Below are 20,209 nucleotides of genomic sequence, written 5' to 3'. Positions count from 1 at the left end.
TTGTGGTAGATACCATCATGAATTCCTCTGTTTATCTGGGAAATCATCATGTGCAGTCCTGATACAAATCCACAAAATAAGCCCGCTCTTGGCTGTTTGACAGATATCCTGGCACAGCTGAGAGAAAGTTTGACCTTTAGGATGTTAGAGATAAACATTTCAGTAGATATACACACAGCTTATGCCAGCTTTGTTCCTCAAGTTTTATGGCAAGGGATATCTCAAATTTTACCCAACTAAGGATGAACTTCTGGTAGTTGCCTAATTCTGGCTGTCCTGCAAGCCTGCCAGACTTTGTCCCTACTGCCTGGGTCATAAAATTACCCTGACTAAGGAAATAGGCCAGGTTTCCTGCATAAGAGTGTACAGGGAAAACAGGTCATACCACATCTTGGTCAGATGGAGTTTTCCACTTAGTCTAGGGTCTGGAAAACATTACCAGATTCTACACTAAGGGCACATAGTCTACATAGTCCAGTAGCACTAAGTACTGAGAAGATACAGTAAGGGGAAATCTGGAGTTAGCATGGAAAACTGTGATAAATAAACTTCCCCATAAAAACCGTGGTACAGGATTTTTGGGGTTTTTTTGGCACAGTCCAAATGCTTCTGCATTGGCTGGGGAAATAGTTCTGGAGCTTGTTACACGTTGTGAGTGCCAAAAGATATTCATGACATGTTTTGTTTGCACAGATTTTGTTGTGTGACTCTTGTGACAGCGGCTACCACACAGCCTGCCTTCGCCCTCCACTGATGATCATCCCTGATGGAGAGTGGTTCTGCCCGCCTTGCCAGCATGTATGGTTCCTATGTGACTTCACTCTTCTCCTTTGCAGCTTTCCTTGTGGTTGTGGAGATTGGCTGGGACTTTAACAAGTTCTTTCTATAATCTTTTTTTATCTGTTAACAAATAGACTGGGATGAATGGTAGGACTGCTGATCTTCTCTCCTTTCTGTTAGTAAAACTGAGTTTGTGATGTGGTTTTCTCTTTCTTTCTTCTGCTAGTGATGAGTGACTGTGTGTTGCTGACTTGTAGATGGGAATCTCCAGTCACACTGAGCATCTCCCTTCTCTGATTAAATCACCTCAACACTAGTATAGTATTGAAGATATGTCTTAATTTTTCCCAAAAGAAACATTTAAGTTATCATCCTGGAGGCAGAAGCAGTAGGCAACAAGGGATGGATCAGCGGCCAGAGCAAGCAGCTGTTTCTGAAGTGCTATTCCTTCTTCAGAGATGTTTGCTCAGAAGCTGGTTAGAGAAAGCTGCTGTACTGATGAAGCTCAGGGTATAGTTTGTCTCTGCTGGGAAAGCCAGGGTTGTTCTGTTCAAGTAATAGACAAGTGTGAACCCTTTTTTCAAGGTTAGAAGCAGAGTTGGTACTTGGGAGGATAAGCAGGAAGTGTGTGATACTGCTCTTGTTAAATTAATGGGAAATAATTTATACACATTTTCAGAATAATCTGCTTGATCCCAAACCCCTTCCTTGGTTTTAGAGAAATTCTGTGCCAAAAAGGGCTGTTGCCCTACAATAATCTAGTGACATTGGGCATGATGTGAGATGAGTCTATTTGGTGTTGATTTTTAGTTGTATTCTGAGGAGTGTTTTTAAGTAGTGATGATTTTGAATATGTTAGAATGTTTTCTTTACACTTGTAGTTAGACCATATCCTTGTTCTGTTGCTGTTAAAGTACTTGTCAATGTGAGAAATGACAGATGTTAAAAGGGTGAAGATCATCCTTGGAAATAGTATAATGAGAGCATTAACATGGAATAAGGCAGAATTTGTCCATTGGAAGTAATTTTTACATACAGCTCCTTGAGTATTTGGTAAGAAAATGATCCTAAAGTGTATCTCTGCTTTTTGCTGTACTGTCCACTGAACTCACAGAGTTCCAACCTCCTTTGCCATGGGCAGGGACACCTTCCATTAGAGCAGGTTGCTCAAAGCCTCATCCAACCTTGACTTGATGCTGCAGCTCATGTTTTAAAAAGACAGGTTTTATTGTAAAGTCTTGTTCATTGAAGAGGAGCCTCCAGTGTAGCAAGGCTTCTTCCAGGCAAATACAGACAGAGTGAATGAAGAGTCTGAATGTAGTTCAATGTGAAAATAGCTAGTTATGAAATAGACTAATACTGTGTTTCCTTCCTTTAGAAATTACTCTGTGAGAAATTAGAGGAACAATTACAAGATCTGGATGTTGTCTTAAAAAAGAAGGAGCGTGCAGAGCGCAGGTACTGTTGTTTGGATGCACTCACAGCAGTGCTGTGCAGGGGGTGGTAATAACTGAGCAAGCATTAAAATAACCGGGGACTGGGGAGAAAAGCATAGATGAGACTAGGAATTGGTAAGACCAGTTTTGACTTCCCACCGATTATTGCTGGCTCAGTGCTGGGACAGCTTGCAAGAAGGGAGAAAAAGTCCAATAATTGGAAAAGATAAGCAAATACATTTGTACTGAACTTTAGTTAAAGTGCCTGAACACAAATTTGACTTTCTTATACCAGTAGTTAAAGGGTTTCCAGCACTGGTTCAGCTTCTTGTGTTCAGGAATACTTCAGTAATACTGTCAGTCATGTGTAGACTTCCTGCTGTAAGCAAGGTTAAGTCTTGACTTTGCTCCAAAAGTCATCCAGATTATTGTGGGATTTGAGTGTTGTTGCTTTAGAGTCTATTAAACTCTGTCAAATGTACAAGATTATGCAGCAATTGGTGTAGGGCAGTGGGTCAGTGAAGTTTCACAGAATCACAGAATATTCTGAATTGGAAGGGGGCCACAAGGATCGAGTTCAACTCTTCAGTGAATGGCCCAGGCAGGGATTGAATCCACAACCTTGGCATTATTATCACCCTGCTCTGACCAACTGTCCACCCCTGCCATTACCAAAGGCTAAATGCAAATAGATTTACTGCATTTAGGAACAACAGTCTTAATAGTTCGAACATTCTGTTGGCAGTTTTCAGACCTGAGAATGAGGGACATGAAACACAGTCTGCATAATTTATATCTTTTAGGACATGTATTGATTACTTTGCAGAATTTAATAACATCTGTATGCATTATTAAACAAAACTTTGCATGAATTTTGTCTTAAAAGGCAAATTTCACCAGAAGGTGACACCCTTTTAAAGAAAGTAATTGTGCAGGCTTGTATTTGTGGCAGGGACTGTAGTATTGAGATGTAGCGAGTCAGTGCTGGGAAGATCAGAGCACAATCTGTGTGTGCTTTCAGCTTTCTTCAAATCTGTTTGTTATTGCTGTTGCAGCAGTAACAATGATAGTGACAGATCAAGTACCAACTGTTCCTGATGTCACTACTTCTGCTCAGAGTGTATCTACATCATACTGTGGTGAAATTACCCATTGCCAATTCTGCTGAATTTGTAGCTTTGGGAGTGAAACTATCAGCTATTTTTATGAGTGAGCTCAGCATATACACAGCCTCCATCTGTGCAGGAGTACGGGACACACAGGAACTCTGCTGCTTTGCTTTGTGGTGGGAGTGCTCATTACTAGTGAACAATATTTTTGGACCTACTTTGGTAATTATTCTGCTGGCAAACATTACATGGCATGCAAGCTTTTGCCAGTCTGTCTTGCTTTCTTGAAATCACCAGTGTTGCATAAAAACACAATCTTCTGAGGAGAAGATACAATTGATACCATAGCAGTTTTCAGTGTCTGAAACAATGTTTAATAACTGTTTTGCAATTTGATCCTCATACCAAATGAACCTAATGCTTTATATTGTATGTCATAAAATGGAGGTTTTTATTTAGTTATTTTTAATGTTTTTTCTTAGAAATAAGCTTGAGTTACAATAGACTTCAAAATACAATAGTCGAATATTGAAGTCTTCCAACTTAATGGTGTATTGTAGCAAACAGTAAGGTAAAAAGGCTGAAGAATTATAATGCCAGAGAAAATGATAGTCCTTATTACAGCTCAGTGTATAAGTTAAAGCAGGTTGGTTGTTTGGGGCACAGACATACTTGAATGTAGCGTTTCTGAAAACTTAGTATATGGCTGGTGTCTGTCTTTTTTGCAAAGAGAAGAGATCAAACTCTGTCATTATGGATCTGTCTACCTAACAAGTTCTTTGAACCAGTGTTACTATCATGCTTTTTGAAGTAGTGATATTGTTGTGCTCTTTCCAGCTCTCAGGAATGACTGAGGCTGATTCAGCTGCTCAGCCGTGTGCTTGCGCATCCCAACTGTTACGTCACTGGTTTTTTAAATGATACCTTCAGCTTTCATGTTGACTTACAAATACATGGATGAAGTCATACCTTTTCCCCCCCCCCTTTTTCTCTTCATGAATCCAAGGTGCTACCACAACAACCTGGCTGAATTTCAGGTTTCTCATGTACAGACTAACTTCTATAGTTGTGTCCTACCACCAGCTGGAGGGATTAAAGCTTTTTAGGATCCCCCTTTTAATCCATGTTAGATACTCTCAGACTTCTTAATTGAAAATCTGTCTAGGAACTACTTGTCTAATTCTCCCTGGCCAAACCAGGGGGAGTACTTGCTTTCATGCACACTTTCATGACTTCCCTGTAGAAACTCTTGCAGCTGCTTAATTGATACAAAATATTTGCTTGAATTTGCCTAGGAAGACTTTATAACCAGTCAGTGCTTATCTGCTGCTGCGCTCTGAGGTGGCTTGGTTCAAATGTTCAAACTCTTGGCTGAAGTCTTGAGCTCCTGTCTGCCACAAAAGGAATAAGGAATTCATTTGATATAATTTTGCACTTCCTTTCAAGACCTTTACCCTCAGCCTTGTTCCATTTGCTGCATTCTTAAGCAGTGTATACTCAAGCCAGGGAGAAGAACAGCAGAACTGGAAAACCTTGCTGATCACGTTTAAAAACAGATGAATTTTTCTCCTGTCTCTTGATGTTTTGCATTACAAGAAATGAGAAGTTGAGTAAACCATCCGAGACACTTGCTGAATACTAAAACGTTTGCACTTCTAGTTCCTTTCTCATTTCAGCAATTGTATTCCTTGCCTTAAAATGTTATTTTAATTCATTTTCAAGAGCAAAGTAATTTTGCACAGCCTTCTTCCTCCTCATCCAGCCAATCTCATGGTGCCCAGGTGGATGAGGATTTCTTTTTATCTATCACTTAGAAGCATTTACATTCCTTTTATAGACAGCCAGTCACTTCAGTAGGCATATTGATACCAAGTTGTCAAAGTCCAGGGTCTTTTTAGCTGTAAAACAACCTAAAATCCATTTTTACTCTTTGTAAGTATTACTTTAGGAACTGTGCTTGTTCATTTTAAGAAAAGAATATTATGCTAGAATGTAATAGTGCAGAAGGCTACTCAGAAGACTTTCCAAATTTCCTTAGATTCTTTAGAACTTAATGAGAGTACTGGAAACAAAATTTTTACACACAGATGCTTGTATTTGCAAAACATAACACAATGAAGTAAACATATCTAAAATTAATATGTGTCTTGGGCATTTGTGTAGTTATGTGCATAATGCATCCTGTTGCAACTCAAGTGTAGTGTGACATGCTCATGCGAGCACTCCCTGTAACTTCAGTAAACTGATTCTGATTGATGGAGACACTTCAGTTCAAAAATCCTGAGTCCTTCCACACACCAGTAAATGCCACCAACTTTCATTGCGCTCTTAATTTGTTTCAATTACCTCATTTTTTCTTAGAAAAAGGCTAGTAGGGACTTATGGTGATAGGAATTTGGTTACCCACCCTGGTCTGCATTAGTACTTGGCTATTCTTCCTGAGACACTGCTTTTTTGAAAGCTCAGTTCAGCACCATGGAGATCAGCATCCTGTTTCTGAAGTGTTAGGAAATCCATGTCTAGTTGAGACTGACAGATACAACAGGCTTAGAGGAGACTTGTGTCCTTCAGGAGCCAGAGTTGTCCCTGAGGCAATTCATGTGATGCAGGATGTCTGTGTTGAGGGAAGCCAAGTCTAAACTGAATTTTGCTTACGAAGATTTAATCCTGTAACGTGCTGTGCACAAGGAGGACAGCCTGCTTCTCCTTACAAGAGTCTTTGCTGTATTTGAGTACTTCTCTCTCTCCCATCTTTGGTCAAGTGTTCTCTACACCAATCCATCCTATTTTTTTAGTTCTTCTCTACAGAGCATGTCTGCTGCCCTCCAGTAACTCCCACTGGCTAACTCTGAACTCTTCAGCTGGATCACATCTTTCTTGGAGAATGTGTGGTGCCCAGATGGCTTTAAGTACTCCAGCCAGGTGTGAACAGGGCTGACTGCCATGGCAGGTGTCCTTCAGGTGTCCTGTCAGCTGTTTTCGTATTTGCACATCCATCTGTCATCATAGTTCTTTGTGCAGCAGTTTGGCTCTGCTGATCTTTGCTCAGGCTGTTCTTCTCTGGCAAAGAATTGCTCTGTAGGCAGTTATTTTTCCCCTGGTGTTTCTAGAGTTGGTTGTTCCTGCTTGGGTCTAAGATCTGGCATTTATCCATTTTGGATTGCATCCTATCTTTATGTATTTTTTCCAGTTCAGTGTGATTTTGAATTCCCATTTTATCTTTCATCGCCTTCACGATTGGTGGTAGTTAGGATCTGACAACACAGTCTTCATCACAGCATTAATATTTTTCAGTCGGTTTTTACTTTTTACACCCCAAATTCAATAATTTCTGTGGTGCCCACAGTCTTCGAGTACTGTTAATTATCAGAACTCTTTGGCTGTATCTTACATTATACATGCAGGAAAATGTAATCACATGAGAATTAGCACATAATCCCAACTTCAGTAACTGTTTTCATTTGGAACATCCTCTTGGGATGTTTCTGCCTAATGATAGTAAGAGCTTCAAATGGTGCTAATTACATCATTATTTTAGATACCTGCAGACTTTCTGTAAGCTTATTTTCATTTTCTTTCTCTCCTCAAGAAAAGAGCGATTGGTGTATGTGGGCATCAGTATTGAGAACATCATTCCACCTCAGGTAAGCTGCTGTTTCTATGTGGTATTATTGTTTTATTTTCCAAACTTCTCAGGGAGGAAGTTCCTCAGTGCTCTGTCAGAGGTGGTAGTAGCATCTTGGAAAGAAAAATCGATCTATGTGCAGATCAGAAATAATTCTAGACCCTTCATTTTAGACAGAATATAGCAGAGAAACCAAGGGAGCTTTATGGTGTTTACTAGAGCCACCTGATGCCACACAGAGTCCTCTCCCAGTGAGAGATTGCAGAACCACCTCCCTGCCCATTACAGTTGGGTTTCGCATTGAGTGCTCCAATATTCAGTAGTTTATAAAGGTGGGATTCAGTTACTTAACTCCGGTGTTTGCTGTGCAGTTATCTAGGTCTGAGCTAATTGTCAAGGCTTTCCTTTGGAACTGATGGAAACAAACGTTTCTGGCTTATGATTCAGAGGGGAATATGTAGTATCTTTTAGCAGCATAGCATTTGCCTTCAATGAGGGGATGTTAAGGTCATGTGATTAAAAACTGTAAACATTCAGTATTTCATTAACAGATGCTTTTTTTATGGTTTCCCTTGGGAAAAGAGAAAAATGCTTTGATTCACATGAAGAACAGCCTCTTCTCACTTAAATACATTCTAAAGCAAGTCTCTTGAAGTCTTAGGCAAATGCTTTCATCTGGAATTGTATAATCTGTTCTTTGCAGCTTAAAATGGGAACTTTTGCTCATTTTAAACATAGACTTTCCACTCTGCCTGGCTGTAACAAGGCCAGCTTTTCTTCCCTGTCTCTGAATAACAGAACAATAACAGATTTTACAAACTTGCAAAAGAGTCGATGGCTGAGAGCAAATATTTGAAAAATGCAGCCTGGGGCAGATTATGTTGCTTTTAAATTAATAACTTGGAAACAATATAATAAAACTAACCTGCATGAAACTTTATTAAAACTGCACTGTGTAAAGCTATCCTTGTGCTCACTATGTAGAAGTGGTGGCCACAGTTTGTTCATTTACTAGTCCTGGGAGTATCATCCAAGGCGTGATCTCAGCATTGCAGTATAAACACAATGATCCAATAGCCTGAACCCTTAAACTCTGTGTTTGGAAAGTTATGTAGCCAGTAAGAGAAAAATGTGCAAATTCACCTGAACTGCTGTAATAAGTCACTGTATTACGAGTTCAAATGTGCTGTGTTGGGCACATGAGCTTTCTAGACAGAATGAATAATCTGTATCACATGAGTTCAGTCATAATGACTGCGAAGAGAGAGAGAAGATAAAGCTTTTTGACACTTCTGTCTAATCTGAGCAGGAGCCAGAAATACCTGAAGGCCAGGAAGAAAAGAAGAAAGATTCCAAAAAGCCCAAATCGAAACTCGAAAGGAGATCTACCAGAACCCGAAAGTGCATAAGCTACAGGTAAGCAGCTTGTTTTAATAGCTTGTACAGCAAAAGTAATACTGTTGTTTTCTTTCTGAATCATTCCACCAATTCTCATGTGAACTCCTACATTTAAAAGAGAAGCCCAGCTAAAGTGTCTTTGTTCTTTCCTCTGAATACTGGTTATGCTTGGTGGTTGTGAGAGCATGAGGTGGTACAGTAAAGGGGTGATGCATTAAAAAAATGGAAAGGTATCTGATGTTTTGTTCAGGAATAGTTGAGAAGGTTTTGGTACTACTGCAGTTTCTGAAGTGAGTTAAAGCAGGTGAATCAAACCTCTCCTTTTTGCAAGGGAAACTTCTGCTTGTGTCTAAAGGCCTTCAATTCCTTGCTCTCTTCCCCCTCCCTGCTTTAGACCTTCCTTACATGAAAGGGGCATGAAAGTTAAAATGTAATTATCACACAGTACATCTAAAAATGTACCTCTTTAGAGAAATCTGTAACTCTTTAGAGAAATTGTGACAAAAAATGCTATTAGTAAATGAAAGTGCTAAGATATTTGATATTTTGATATTGAGCATTCTGAAAGTAGAATAGGTCACTAAGGTTTCCAAAATTCAGCATGATCTTAATAATAACTTTTGTTCTCAGTGTATTACCAAGTTGTTTCTATAAACTGCTTTCTAAATAATACCTTGTGACACTGTATCGTCTTCAGTCCACTAGGCAAGTAGAATGCCTTTGGGATTAGAAAAGAATGTGGTTGCCTGAGAGATTGTGGGGGTTTGACCAAGATGCATTAGGAATGTTAAAAAAACCCTCTACCTTTCCAGTAGTTGCTTTATGTAGACCTTTATAATCAAAAATCAGAACACTCCAGTATTAGAACAGCAAACCTTGCAATAATACCATCATTGAGTTTAAAGTCAGCCTGGTTTTGCTGCTGAGGAGAGGCATCATGTTTGTATAGGCTGGGTTTTCCAGCCTGGTCAGAACACTCAGTCTGACCTTGCTTAGCTGTTGGACTTTGATGACTTTTTCGGCAGAAGTCACACTAATGAAAATGCCACTGCTGCTTTGGGAAATTAAGTATTCCTGTAAGGAGTGTTATGCTAGAGGCAAGATTACATAGATCTGCTATTACATTAATGATAAGTCAGGCAGCATCTGACCACAGGGAAAAACCCCTTGCCTGTAGGGTGTGTGGCATGACTTCAGCAGGATCCATCTTGTGCAAAACCAGTACATTTTTATTGAAAGTAATGTTCCAGAAGAATCAGTCTTCTGATCAAAAGTGATAATCCTTCTTACAGACTACATCATGCACATAAGTTTGAGCTTAGAGAAATATTACATGTATTCAGTGTGTTAGATTTATATGTCTGCAGTGAAATTCCACTGATATCACTGAGAGTTGTGACAGCAGGGGAAAATAAATACTAAAGGTCTTATTCCAGTTTGAAACAGATCTGTATTGTGGAGCATCCTGGTTCTCTAAAAGATCTGTAATCCCTTTGTATCACCTGAGTCATCTGTTGAGTCCTCCCGTGAGCAAGTTAGCAAAAACCTGTATCATGAATAAAGCAGCAGCAGAAGAAATTATGTTCCATTACACCTAATGGACAAGCAGCTGCCAGCTTGTGGCTGAGCTCAGGTTATTTGGTAGCAGTGGTTTTGAAAGCATTAAGTGATTTCTCACATTTTAAAGAGGGGATTTTTTTAGCTATGTGGAGGGACAACAGTGTTTGAGTAATGTGGAACTAATCTTACTAATGGAATAACTTCCAAGTTATTTCCTCACTGGGTAAAGCTGCCTTGAGCATGGTATGCAGTTGTTCTTAAAGAATATAAAGATATCAGAAGTTCTTCACCTTACTTTTAAAGGAGAAAGTGTTTTATGCTTACCATTGGAATACAGAGTAAACTATTAGACTGCTGGAGGTTCCTATGGAGGGCCAAGGTAAATATAACTGTAATCTCTCTTTCATGACTGAGAAATGGAATCTTTAATGAATGTATTGTCCAATTGTTAGCTGTCTGTATCTGAAAAAAATGCAAAAAATTAACTTTTTGAAAAACGAGAAGAAAATTTTACATCTAAATAAAGTATCTTTTCTATATAGTTAATAAAATTTGTACCTTTGCATGTCAGAGCTCAAGGCCTCTATTTGTTGGAACAGGTAACAGTCCTTTTCTATGGAATTGGAATTCATAACTGAAGAAACAAACTGAGGTCATCTGTGTTGAAAGGATTGGATCTCTTCAGTTTGCTGTTCTCCTTAAATGAGTTACTCAGGGTGCAGAGGTTGATGCAGTTTTAGAAAAGCTGTTGCAGGACAAACACACTCAAATACTTTGCTTTTGTTTGTCCTATTCAGTAACATTGCATTACAACTTACTTATGTAGATTTACAAGGAACTTTGTACTTTGTATTTTATCTGTTCAGCTTACAATGTTGCAGATCCATAAAGTATCATGAGCTTTAAGAGTAGAAAGCAGCTATATGAAATCAGGATAAAGACAGAATAAAGAATTTTACATTGAGTTTAATAGATGATTCTCAGGCGGTTTTGAAGGTTGGTAGAGCTAATGTCATCTAATAAAAGTGGAAAAAGTGATGAATACTTTGTGTGAAAATGCCACTGAAACTGTTTTAAAGAAGTTTCAGATTATATATTGTTAAATTCAGAGGCATGTTGTGTAAAATGGAAGGGGATTTCTGTTCATATAACTCAAGAGAGGCAGTGGTAAATAATTTGCAAGCAAATAGAAATAAGAAACACAACTTTGATAATAAAATAGCCATTTTTTAAAAATCTGGCCCATTATTTTAGTTTATTATGTATCCAGCCCACTGTCTGTGCAGTGTAACCTCTTCAGATTTTGAGGTGTGTTTTCATAACGATTTAATTAAGGTTCACTTCTAAGTGGTAAATGAAAGCTGTTATTTTTAGGTTTGATGAATTTGATGAGGCAATTGATGAGGCAATTGAAGATGATATCAAGGAGGCTGATGGAGGAGGTATGTTTCTGATGTTACTTGTTTTCCATTGCAGTGGTGATAAGAAGATGGAGACCAAATTTATTTTGATACGAGAAGCAACAAATATAATCCTCTCCCTTTAAACTTTGAAGTTTGCCAGGGTTTTTTTTACTGCTGTATTTTTGGACATGAAGTAAATTTCCCTTAGGAATGGTCATCCCAAGCTGGCAAAAGGTGTCAGAAAATTAGTAAAAGTTGATAGTTACATTCAGCCTGTACGGGTTTTTATATATGTAATGAGTAAATTTTGGATTTGAGATTGGAGTGGCAGCAGTGCTCTTGACATTTGTCCCCTGTAAAAAGAGGGCTCACAAATTGCTCTGCAACTGGATCCTCTGAAGACTGTGTGTACCAAATTTTCTTAATATTCATCCAGCTCTATAAGCACTTCTCAGCTGAATGTGAGTAAAGTGAAATTCTGTTCTTTGTTGCCTGTTAAGGCAAAAGAGATCTTCCGCACTGTCTGAGGGGTGGAGGTGGATCTGTGCTTCTGTATCACCTTCACTTGCCTGGAGAAAACAGCCATGAAGTCTTGTCCCTCAGTTGTTTGGCCTGTGGCATTTCCATGCACTCACCAGATTCAGAAGCTCATGGATGTAGGCAGACAATCTGAAAATCGTGTGTCGGTGGGTGTGTAACACAAGGTCCACTACAGTAAACATAACCAAGTCTCAACACTGAAGCAACTTCTCAAAAACTCTACTTCCTGGCCAAACAGCTACTCAAACACTTAATCTCCCAAGAAGGGTATTCAGCATTACAAAAAAAGTATATTTTTTGATAATTGCCCTCTCAAAAGGCATTGGTGGGGTAATAATGTGGGTTGGGGTTGAGCATCAGAGTGCTGACACATAACCATGACCTTCTGCATGGACCACAGTATTTCCAAGCGACCACAGCTGGGCTGTGTGTGTCAGGAGCAAGGCTGGACAGAGTCTTGCTTGACAAAAAAATATTCTGCTTTACAGAAAATAAACTGAAGTTAAGCACATGCAAGATCTGTGGAAAGTTAAGCAAGAAATAAACTTGCTATTGATTCCCCTTTCTGTCTCTGAATTCAGGCATTGGCAGAGGCAAAGACATGTCAAATATCACAGGTCACCGTGGAAAAGACATTTCCACAATCCTAGAGGAAGAAAGGAAGGAAAACAAGCGACCACAAAGGGCTGCTGCAGCACGACGCAAGAAACGACGGCGACTAAATGACTTGGATAGTGACAGTAACATGGATGAAGAGGAGAGTGAGGATGAATTCAAGATCAGTGATGGGTAGGTCTGCAATTTAACTTCCACCACAAATCACTGACCTCTACAGGCTTCTGTGACTCTGCAGTGCCCCTGAAGTGATCATCAGGAGCATGTTCCCAGTGCTGGGATGGCACTACACAGTGCCAGTAAAAGTCACAGAATGATAGAATGATTTGGGTTGAAAGGGACCTTAAAGATCACCCAGTTCCAAACCCCCTACCATGAGGTCCTCCTTACCTAGGGGAGCATCATTGTACTGGAAAAACTGCACTCTGGATCCATGTGCTGACATCATCCAATTAAATTTTAAGCATAACACATTCTGGAAATGTTACTGGGATGTTTGAGGCCTCACTACAGGCTTCTGTTGGTGAAGGAGACAGGTGGGCTCAGTTCTCTGGCTGATGTGACTGTCCAGCAGAAATCCGTAACAAAAATGTAGCTAAAATGAAGCTGCTTGTTTCCTTTTAAAAATAAAAGTTGAAATTCCTATTCTGTGGGATTTTTGGCCCGATTGTCATTTAGAAATTGGAAGAGGAAAATCTTCATTATTTAGAGCATGCAGAACTTGTCAGGCAGATTCTGAAATTAGTTCTTCATTGCTGCTCTGTAGGAGGTAGAGTTTGAAAACAGCGAAAGAAGTGGCTTATACTGTAGAAAACAAATACATGTCATGTGAAGCTTTAAACTACATGAGTATTGCTCTGGCTGACTGAAACTCACTTTCCACAGAATTTCTCATCATTCAGTCTGGGCAGTTAGTGATGTTAAAAAAATTGATAATTTTAGATTAACTTTATGCCTCAATGAAGCAACATAATAAAGCAAGCATGAGGCTGTAGGCTCTTCACCAGCAACATTTGAAGCTTTACACCAACCACTGGAGTCAATTTACTAAGTGTATGGAAAATCTATACAAGATAGATGCAAATTTTGAGCTTTGTATTTCACCTGTGACCGTGCTGAGGACATTTCAGTGGCACCCTGAATAATTGAGCTACGTGTGCTGGAAATTTCCAATCAATGAGTGTGGCTTGTGGAAATGTCATAGAATTAATAGTGCATTGATCTGTTAAAGTGTACTCATGCATTTTCAGCTCCATCCTCTGCTTAGGACCTTCTGGATCTTACACTGGAATTTAGATTTGGCTAGCAGCCAAATGCAAATGACTGTGTACCTTCAGTGCTCAATGGTTTTTAAAAAAGCCTTGTCTCCTTGGAAATCGTGGGAATGTTACAAGTTTATGAGGTTGTGAGGTGCATGTTTTGCATTAGAGCCATAGTTTTGTGTTAAGACACGATATTCTAATTCTCAGAAATCATGTGGGGACAGTTCTTGGTTTGTGAAGGAGAGGTCAGCTTTGCTAGAACATGGTTGGTGTTTTTTCCCCTCCACAGGTACTGCTATGCAGACATTACGTTGCAGTGAACCATATGAATGCTCCAGAATCTGTCCTATGTTAATGCCTCCTGCAGTGTTGGTTTGACAGAGTGTTTCTATCCACCTGCTGTTCTGGTCTGCTGTGTAATGTCATGCACTGTGGAGCCATATCCCAAATACACAGCTGAAACCTTATGTCAGTGATGGCAGCTTGCTCTCTCTGGGTCTTTGCCCCTCATTATAAGATTTGTGCTTCTTTTTGTTTTGTATAAAACAACACTTATCACTTGCTTGTAAAATACAAGTACTATTTCAGTCCTTTAGTTTTGATACCTATCTCTGTTGTCTGGGGTTTTCCTTTGAACAGATCTCAGGATGAGTTTGTTATATCAGAGGAGAATCTAGATGAAAGTGAAGATGACCCACCATCGAACGAGGACAGTGACTCCGAGTTCTGTGCCCGCATCTCCAGACGACACCTCTCTAGGCCCATGAGGCAAAGCAGGCGGTTACGAAGGAAAACAGTCAAGAAAAAATACTCTGAAGATGATGAAGACGAAGATTCTGAGGACAATTCAAGCCGAGAGTCTGGTGAGTATAAGCAATCTTAGATATTTTAAGTACTCTGTTCTGGAGAGAGGAAGATTGGGAGTCTGAGTTCCTGTCAGGACTGACACTAACTTTTTTTGCTTGCTTTGGTCAAATCAGATATCATCTTTGCTGTAAAGCAGTTTGCTACTTGTTCTGCTGTTGGTATTTTTCAGGAAACTGGTATTAAACACTAGGTTCTTGGCATTTCTAGGTAGTTACGTATTTAAATAAATGCTTGTCCTATAATTCTAGAGGCCACCTTTGTGGATAGTTGCAGCTACCTCTGCACCTCTCCTGTTTGACACATGATTACAGGAAAGAGGATGGAGACAAAAGTGTGCTTCTTTATAGCTACTAGAAGACCTTCTGAACACATCTATGAAAAAGATTCTGAAAGAAACATTTTCTGTCACTTTTATGGAAGAAAACTTCAGTTGTATGGCATTCTGTGTTTTCTGGCAGGCTTGAAGGCAAGGAATAACACCGTGAATCTCTCTCTCCTAAAATTATCCTTAAAATCTTTAATAAATGAAGACTCTTGCATCACAGGAGAACCTAATAATTCACTTTATTCTACTTGTCCTTCAACTATTTCATTTTCTGTTGGCACGGTTTGAAGTATGAGAATAGTACCTGCAATACTTGAACCTTTTCATGATCAGCATCTTTCTCTGAAGACTGTCCTCCTTGTTTTGCCTCATTTGAGACACAGACTAGAAAGTGCCATATACATGAGCACTCATGTTTTCTCACTCTTGCTGTGAATTTAAGGTTCTAGCTATACTGGAGTGTTAACTTGCTGCAGTGTGTGTTATCTTTCCAGTGTTTTGTCTGTCTGTGTAGAATATAGATGATGAACATGTTGGAGTAAGTTGCTTTGGAGTACTGATTTCCAAAAGGAGGGTTCATGCATGGACAGATGAAGACAGCTGTATGAGTGGTTAGAGTGATTGTTGTCTCCCTGTCCTCAGTGCATCACTGCACTGATCATAAGCTCTTATCAATGAAGATACTGGCAGAAATCTAAAGAGGTTGCTTATCTGTTCTATAATGCCCAGGAGCAAGTGTTTGTTTCCTGGTGGACACACATCTGTGATAAAATCAACTGATTTCAGTATAATTCCATATATATCTGAAAGTATAATCTTAACTGTGTGTTTCTATTTCTCTCTCACCTTTATTATTGTCCATCAGGATCCTGCTTTAAGCCTGTTTTGAGCTAAGGAAATCAGGTGCCCTGCAAGTGGCTTTGTTTTCAGTTTCCAGAGATGGAATTTCTTTCTGAAGCTGGTTGTTCTTGCTGACTTGCTCTGTTTCTTTGTCTAATGTTTTAGGAAGTAAAGAGGATGCCACTTTGATCTGTGACTCATGTCAATCACTAATTTAGGAACAGTGTGTGACTTTTATAGAAATGTATCTTGGGATAATTGTTCTGGCATAGCTCAGTGAAAAGCAGCTGAAGTTGATTTGAGGCTATTTTCAACTGATGTAAATAAATTTAATTTTTGAAGACATTAGCTGCAGTAGACTGGTGCAGGAAGAATTGTGATTACTGGTAAGTTTCTTCTGTATGGTTTCTGTTTTAAGCAAATTCATGATTGAGGGAAACTGATTTTTGTTGTTAACCGATATAGCTCAGGTCCTGGAGTTTCATCTTGTCAGTCGTTTTTCCTCTACCTGTTCTTAAAGTCTTCTAGTAGAGTACAATTTATTTAAATTTTAAATACAGAACAGACTCTCCTGAGGCATTGGTAACATGCGCCATCAGCTCCAGTTCAGTAAGTGAAGTGGTTGTTTCCACTGTCAGGAGTTCTAGAGATGTCTTTGACACCAATAGAGATGAGGCAACAAAAACACTGTAAGGAAAAATATCTGAATTAGGAAACTTAACTAAATTTTTTTTGTGAGGCAGTTTTGCTTTGATGGAATAATGCATGTCACTGTTTTGTTCCATACAGAGAGTGGTGATTACACAGATTACAGTGATGATGATTACCTGGAAACCAGGAGGAGAAGATCAAGACGGAATCAGAAGAGACAAGTTAATTATAAGGAAGATTCAGAAAGTGATGGCTCACAGAAAAGTGTCCGATATGGGAAGGAGTTGAGAAGAGTTCATAAACGCAGGCTCTCCACTTCAGATAGTGAAGGTAAAATAAACAGTCTGGCATTTCCAGGAGCCTGGTGTATGTCAGCATTAGCACGAGGGGAAAGCTATATAATTCTGAGATTTCAGAGAATTGTCTTTCTAGAGTTTCTTGATGTTTCTCAGAGACTCTTTCCTTCTGAAACAGCCCACTGGTACTTCATGATGCACTGAGTCACTTCTCAAATTCATCATTGCCCCTAATCCTGACTTACAGGTCTGAATGTACTGTGCCTGGCACAGAGTTTTGGGATTCCAGAATTGGCACTAATGCAACTATTTCACCATGTTTCTCTTAAGAAAAACTGCATCCCACAAGCCTCTAAAGATTGTCTTATGTAAGAGGAAGGGCATTGCCTCTGGTGCCTTGACTGTGTTTGTGCTGGTGGTTCAGACTCATTCTATCTCCTGTTTAAGGAGCTGTGCAAAGTGCAGAGGAAGCCTCTCTCAGTAATGCCAGTCACACTGTGAGTGATAGGTGTGCTTTGTGTTGTATAACTAATTAGCTTTTACGAAACCAACCACTGACTTGAGCTGTTTTGGATTGTGGGTGCCCAGCTTATGAGACCTTAGGTCCGGCTTTCCAAATGCTGAACGGTGCAGGTTGCGATGGATACCAGGCTTCATCAGAAAATGAGCCGTCCTTGACAGCCCAAGTGCCTCAGCTTTGGAAGGGCTGTCCTGAGATTACAGAGTGGTAGAGTATCCTCTAGGTGAAGAGAAACAAGTATGTGATGCAAGTGTGTAGTATCTCAAAAACATGATCTTCAACACAGCCTGTTCTCAGGAATCTGCTCTCTGGTGGCTTTTGTTTTTCCCAGCACTAGTGCCTTTAAACATTCCTTGACTGACACTGTCTTTTCTTCATGAAATCCCATCTGCTCGGGTATTTTTGATACTGGCTTTCCATGCATTAAAATCAGCACCATCTAGCACCTTTCCAGCACTCTCCCACAGTTCCCACAGTATATCATAAAATGCATAAGAGCATTACTGGAATTGTAATTACTTTGAAAATAGAGGAACACTGACAGTCTCTCTCAACTTGAACCTACATTAAATAATACCCTTTAAAATGAAAATTCACAATTTCTAATGGAAATCACAAAGACACAACAAATTGTGTTTGCCATTTGATTTTTCAGTTTCCATCTCTTCTCACCACAACCATCAAAGATCAGTGTAAAGGCTGTCAGTGTGTAGGCAATAAAACCAAGCTTCCCATTAAAGAGCAGCAAACTTTAGGTGACAGGCAGCATTCCTTTACTTTAGAAGTTGTATATAATTTGGGCGTGGCAGGGGTATAGTACAGCTTTGTGTGTGTGTGTAGATATATGAATTTTATGACAAAGCAGCCATTATTTGGGTTCTCAGTTTCTGTCAGGGCGCAAATAAAGCGCATACTGTGAGATGAGGAATGCAGTTCTGCGTTATTCACAGCATGGAGTTACCAATTTTAGGGGAGAATACACCTACTTCCAAAGCCTTTGGTACTCCTCATCTTGGAAACAGAATATCCATAAGTTGTTGATACTTGCTACATTAGAAGTTTATTTAAAAAGTAAAAAGAATGCAAGCGTTTGGGCTTGGTTGGGGAACATGGGGAAGGAGACAGAAATGTGTGTGCTGAGAGAGCTGTCTTGTTAATGAGTGTGAAAGGTGAAAAATCAAGTGTAAATGTTGCACTGAGATTTGCTAATGGCTCTAAGTCTACTGCTTCTTCCAGAGAGCTACACATCTAAGAACTCTGAAGATGATGAATCCACAAAGGAGTCAAAGCGATTGATTCGAAAACGTCGGCGAAGTACGGATGACTATTCTGAGGAAGAAGGAGAGGATGAGGAGGAAGAAGGGAAGCCTGTCCGCAAACGCCTGAATCGAATCGAGACTGACGAGGAAGATACCTGTGAAAACGCGAATGACGACACAGAAACCCCCGCTCCTGCAGATAAGCTGCCAGCAGCACAAGCCCCCCAAGACAACCCCAAGAAGCACTGCTACCGGATAGAGAGCGATGACGAAGATGACTTTGATAACGTAGGGAAAGTAGAGAGCCCTTTGGACTACAGCCTGGTGGACTTGCCTTCCACCAATGGACAGAGCCCAGGGAAAACCATTGAGAACTTGATTGGCAAGCCAAGCGAGAAGACCCAGGCTCCCAAGGACAGCACAGCCAGCGCCAGCCTGGCGCCCAACGGGACAGGGAGTGGGCAGGAAGCAGTAGGGCCGGAGGAAGATGAAGATGAACTTTTGAGAGTGACTGACCTTGTTGATTACGTCTGTAACAGTGAACAGTTATAAGACTTCCATTTTTGTGCTAATTTATTCCACGGTAGCTCATACCAGCGGGCCAGTTATTAAAAGCTGTTTTATTTTTCCTAGAAAATTCTCCACTACAGTATCACTTTCTAGAAGCAAGAATTTCACCAGTCCTGCAGTCTTTCTGTGAAGTGACCAGTTTTGAACTTTGAATTGCTGTAAATTCCCTCTCTTACCCCCCCTCCTCCTTCCAAGTCCATGGTCCTGGGTAATTTCACTCACAAAAACCTTATAACAACAAGAGATTTGTATATTTTTGACTTTATATTTCCTGAGTGCATACAAATTTGTGGAAATGGGTGGCCTAAGAAAGCATTCCAAATTGGTCAGGGCCCAAACCGGAACTGGGGTGGGTTTGACTCAAGGGGTGGGGGGACGGGAGGGGGGTGGTGCAGAAGCACTTGTGCTTTAGCTTTTTCATATGAGATATATATTATATTTAAATGTTCACAACTTAGATTACAACTTAACAGACAGTTAAAAGCAAAATTAATGTCTGTACTGTCGCATTTTGTGAGTTGTAGGTTAACATACCATAGCTCATTTTAGTAATCACCTTCATGGAAGCAGTTTGATTTTAATACTGGAGGCAAACAGAATTATTAGAGGCCAAGAAGGTACCATAAACAAGAACTCTGCTATCCATTATGACTTGCAGACTTTCCTAATAAACATCCTTTAAAGTGTTTGTACAGTGAAGTGTACTGTAATGAAGTTTTTGACAGTCGAAACACTCTAGCCATGAATTTCTAAAGTGATCTCATGCACAGTTCATCAGATGGCCTTCAATGCACAGTGTCTAGTGGGAGGATGTATTGACGTCAAGTTAGTCTGTAAGCTGGATGTCAAGTAAGTCTGTAAACACTGCAAACTTTTACAGACAAAAGAACACTGCGGTCGCTGCCCGGCCACGTGAGTTTCACCACCAGTTGGAGTATTCTGAACAAAATGTGTTTGTACAAACAGCATTGACCACAGAATGACAGTGCATCAGAGGATGGAGGGATTTTCAAATAAACCATGACTGGTCCATTCATGCCCTTAATATCTACTTCAAATTGAAGTAAACAAATGGAACAGTTTTCCTTTTGGAGGTTTCCTGTTTGGGGTTTGTGTGTGGTTTTTTTTTGGTTTTACTTATCTGCCTGGATGT

General features: G+C 39.8%; 1 protein-coding gene across 3 annotated transcripts in view; it reads left to right on the top strand.

Annotated features, from left to right (window-relative positions):
- The window catches only part of RSF1 (remodeling and spacing factor 1), a 60,441-nt gene extending 41,050 nt beyond the window's left edge, over positions 1–19,391 (top strand). For all 3 annotated transcript variants that reach the window (XM_082278291.1, XM_082278292.1, XM_082278293.1), the window contains 9 exons: positions 694–798; positions 2,159–2,238; positions 6,915–6,969; positions 8,260–8,366; positions 11,283–11,350; positions 12,433–12,640; positions 14,368–14,591; positions 16,550–16,741; positions 18,464–19,391. In XM_082278291.1, coding sequence (XP_082134417.1) covers positions 694–798; positions 2,159–2,238; positions 6,915–6,969; positions 8,260–8,366; positions 11,283–11,350; positions 12,433–12,640; positions 14,368–14,591; positions 16,550–16,741; positions 18,464–19,038 — 1,614 coding nt within the window. In that variant the 3' untranslated portion in view covers positions 19,039–19,391. The remainder of the gene's footprint in view (positions 1–693; positions 799–2,158; positions 2,239–6,914; positions 6,970–8,259; positions 8,367–11,282; positions 11,351–12,432; positions 12,641–14,367; positions 14,592–16,549; positions 16,742–18,463) is intronic.
- Positions 19,392–20,209: the final 818 nt, after the last annotated feature.

Source organism: Coloeus monedula (assembly GCF_965178545.1).
Source record: "Coloeus monedula genome assembly, chromosome: 3".
Classification (NCBI taxonomy): domain Eukaryota; kingdom Metazoa; phylum Chordata; class Aves; order Passeriformes; family Corvidae; genus Coloeus; species Coloeus monedula.
Note: the sequence above shows the minus strand (reverse complement) of the source record. Positions and strands in the feature narration are given on the sequence as shown.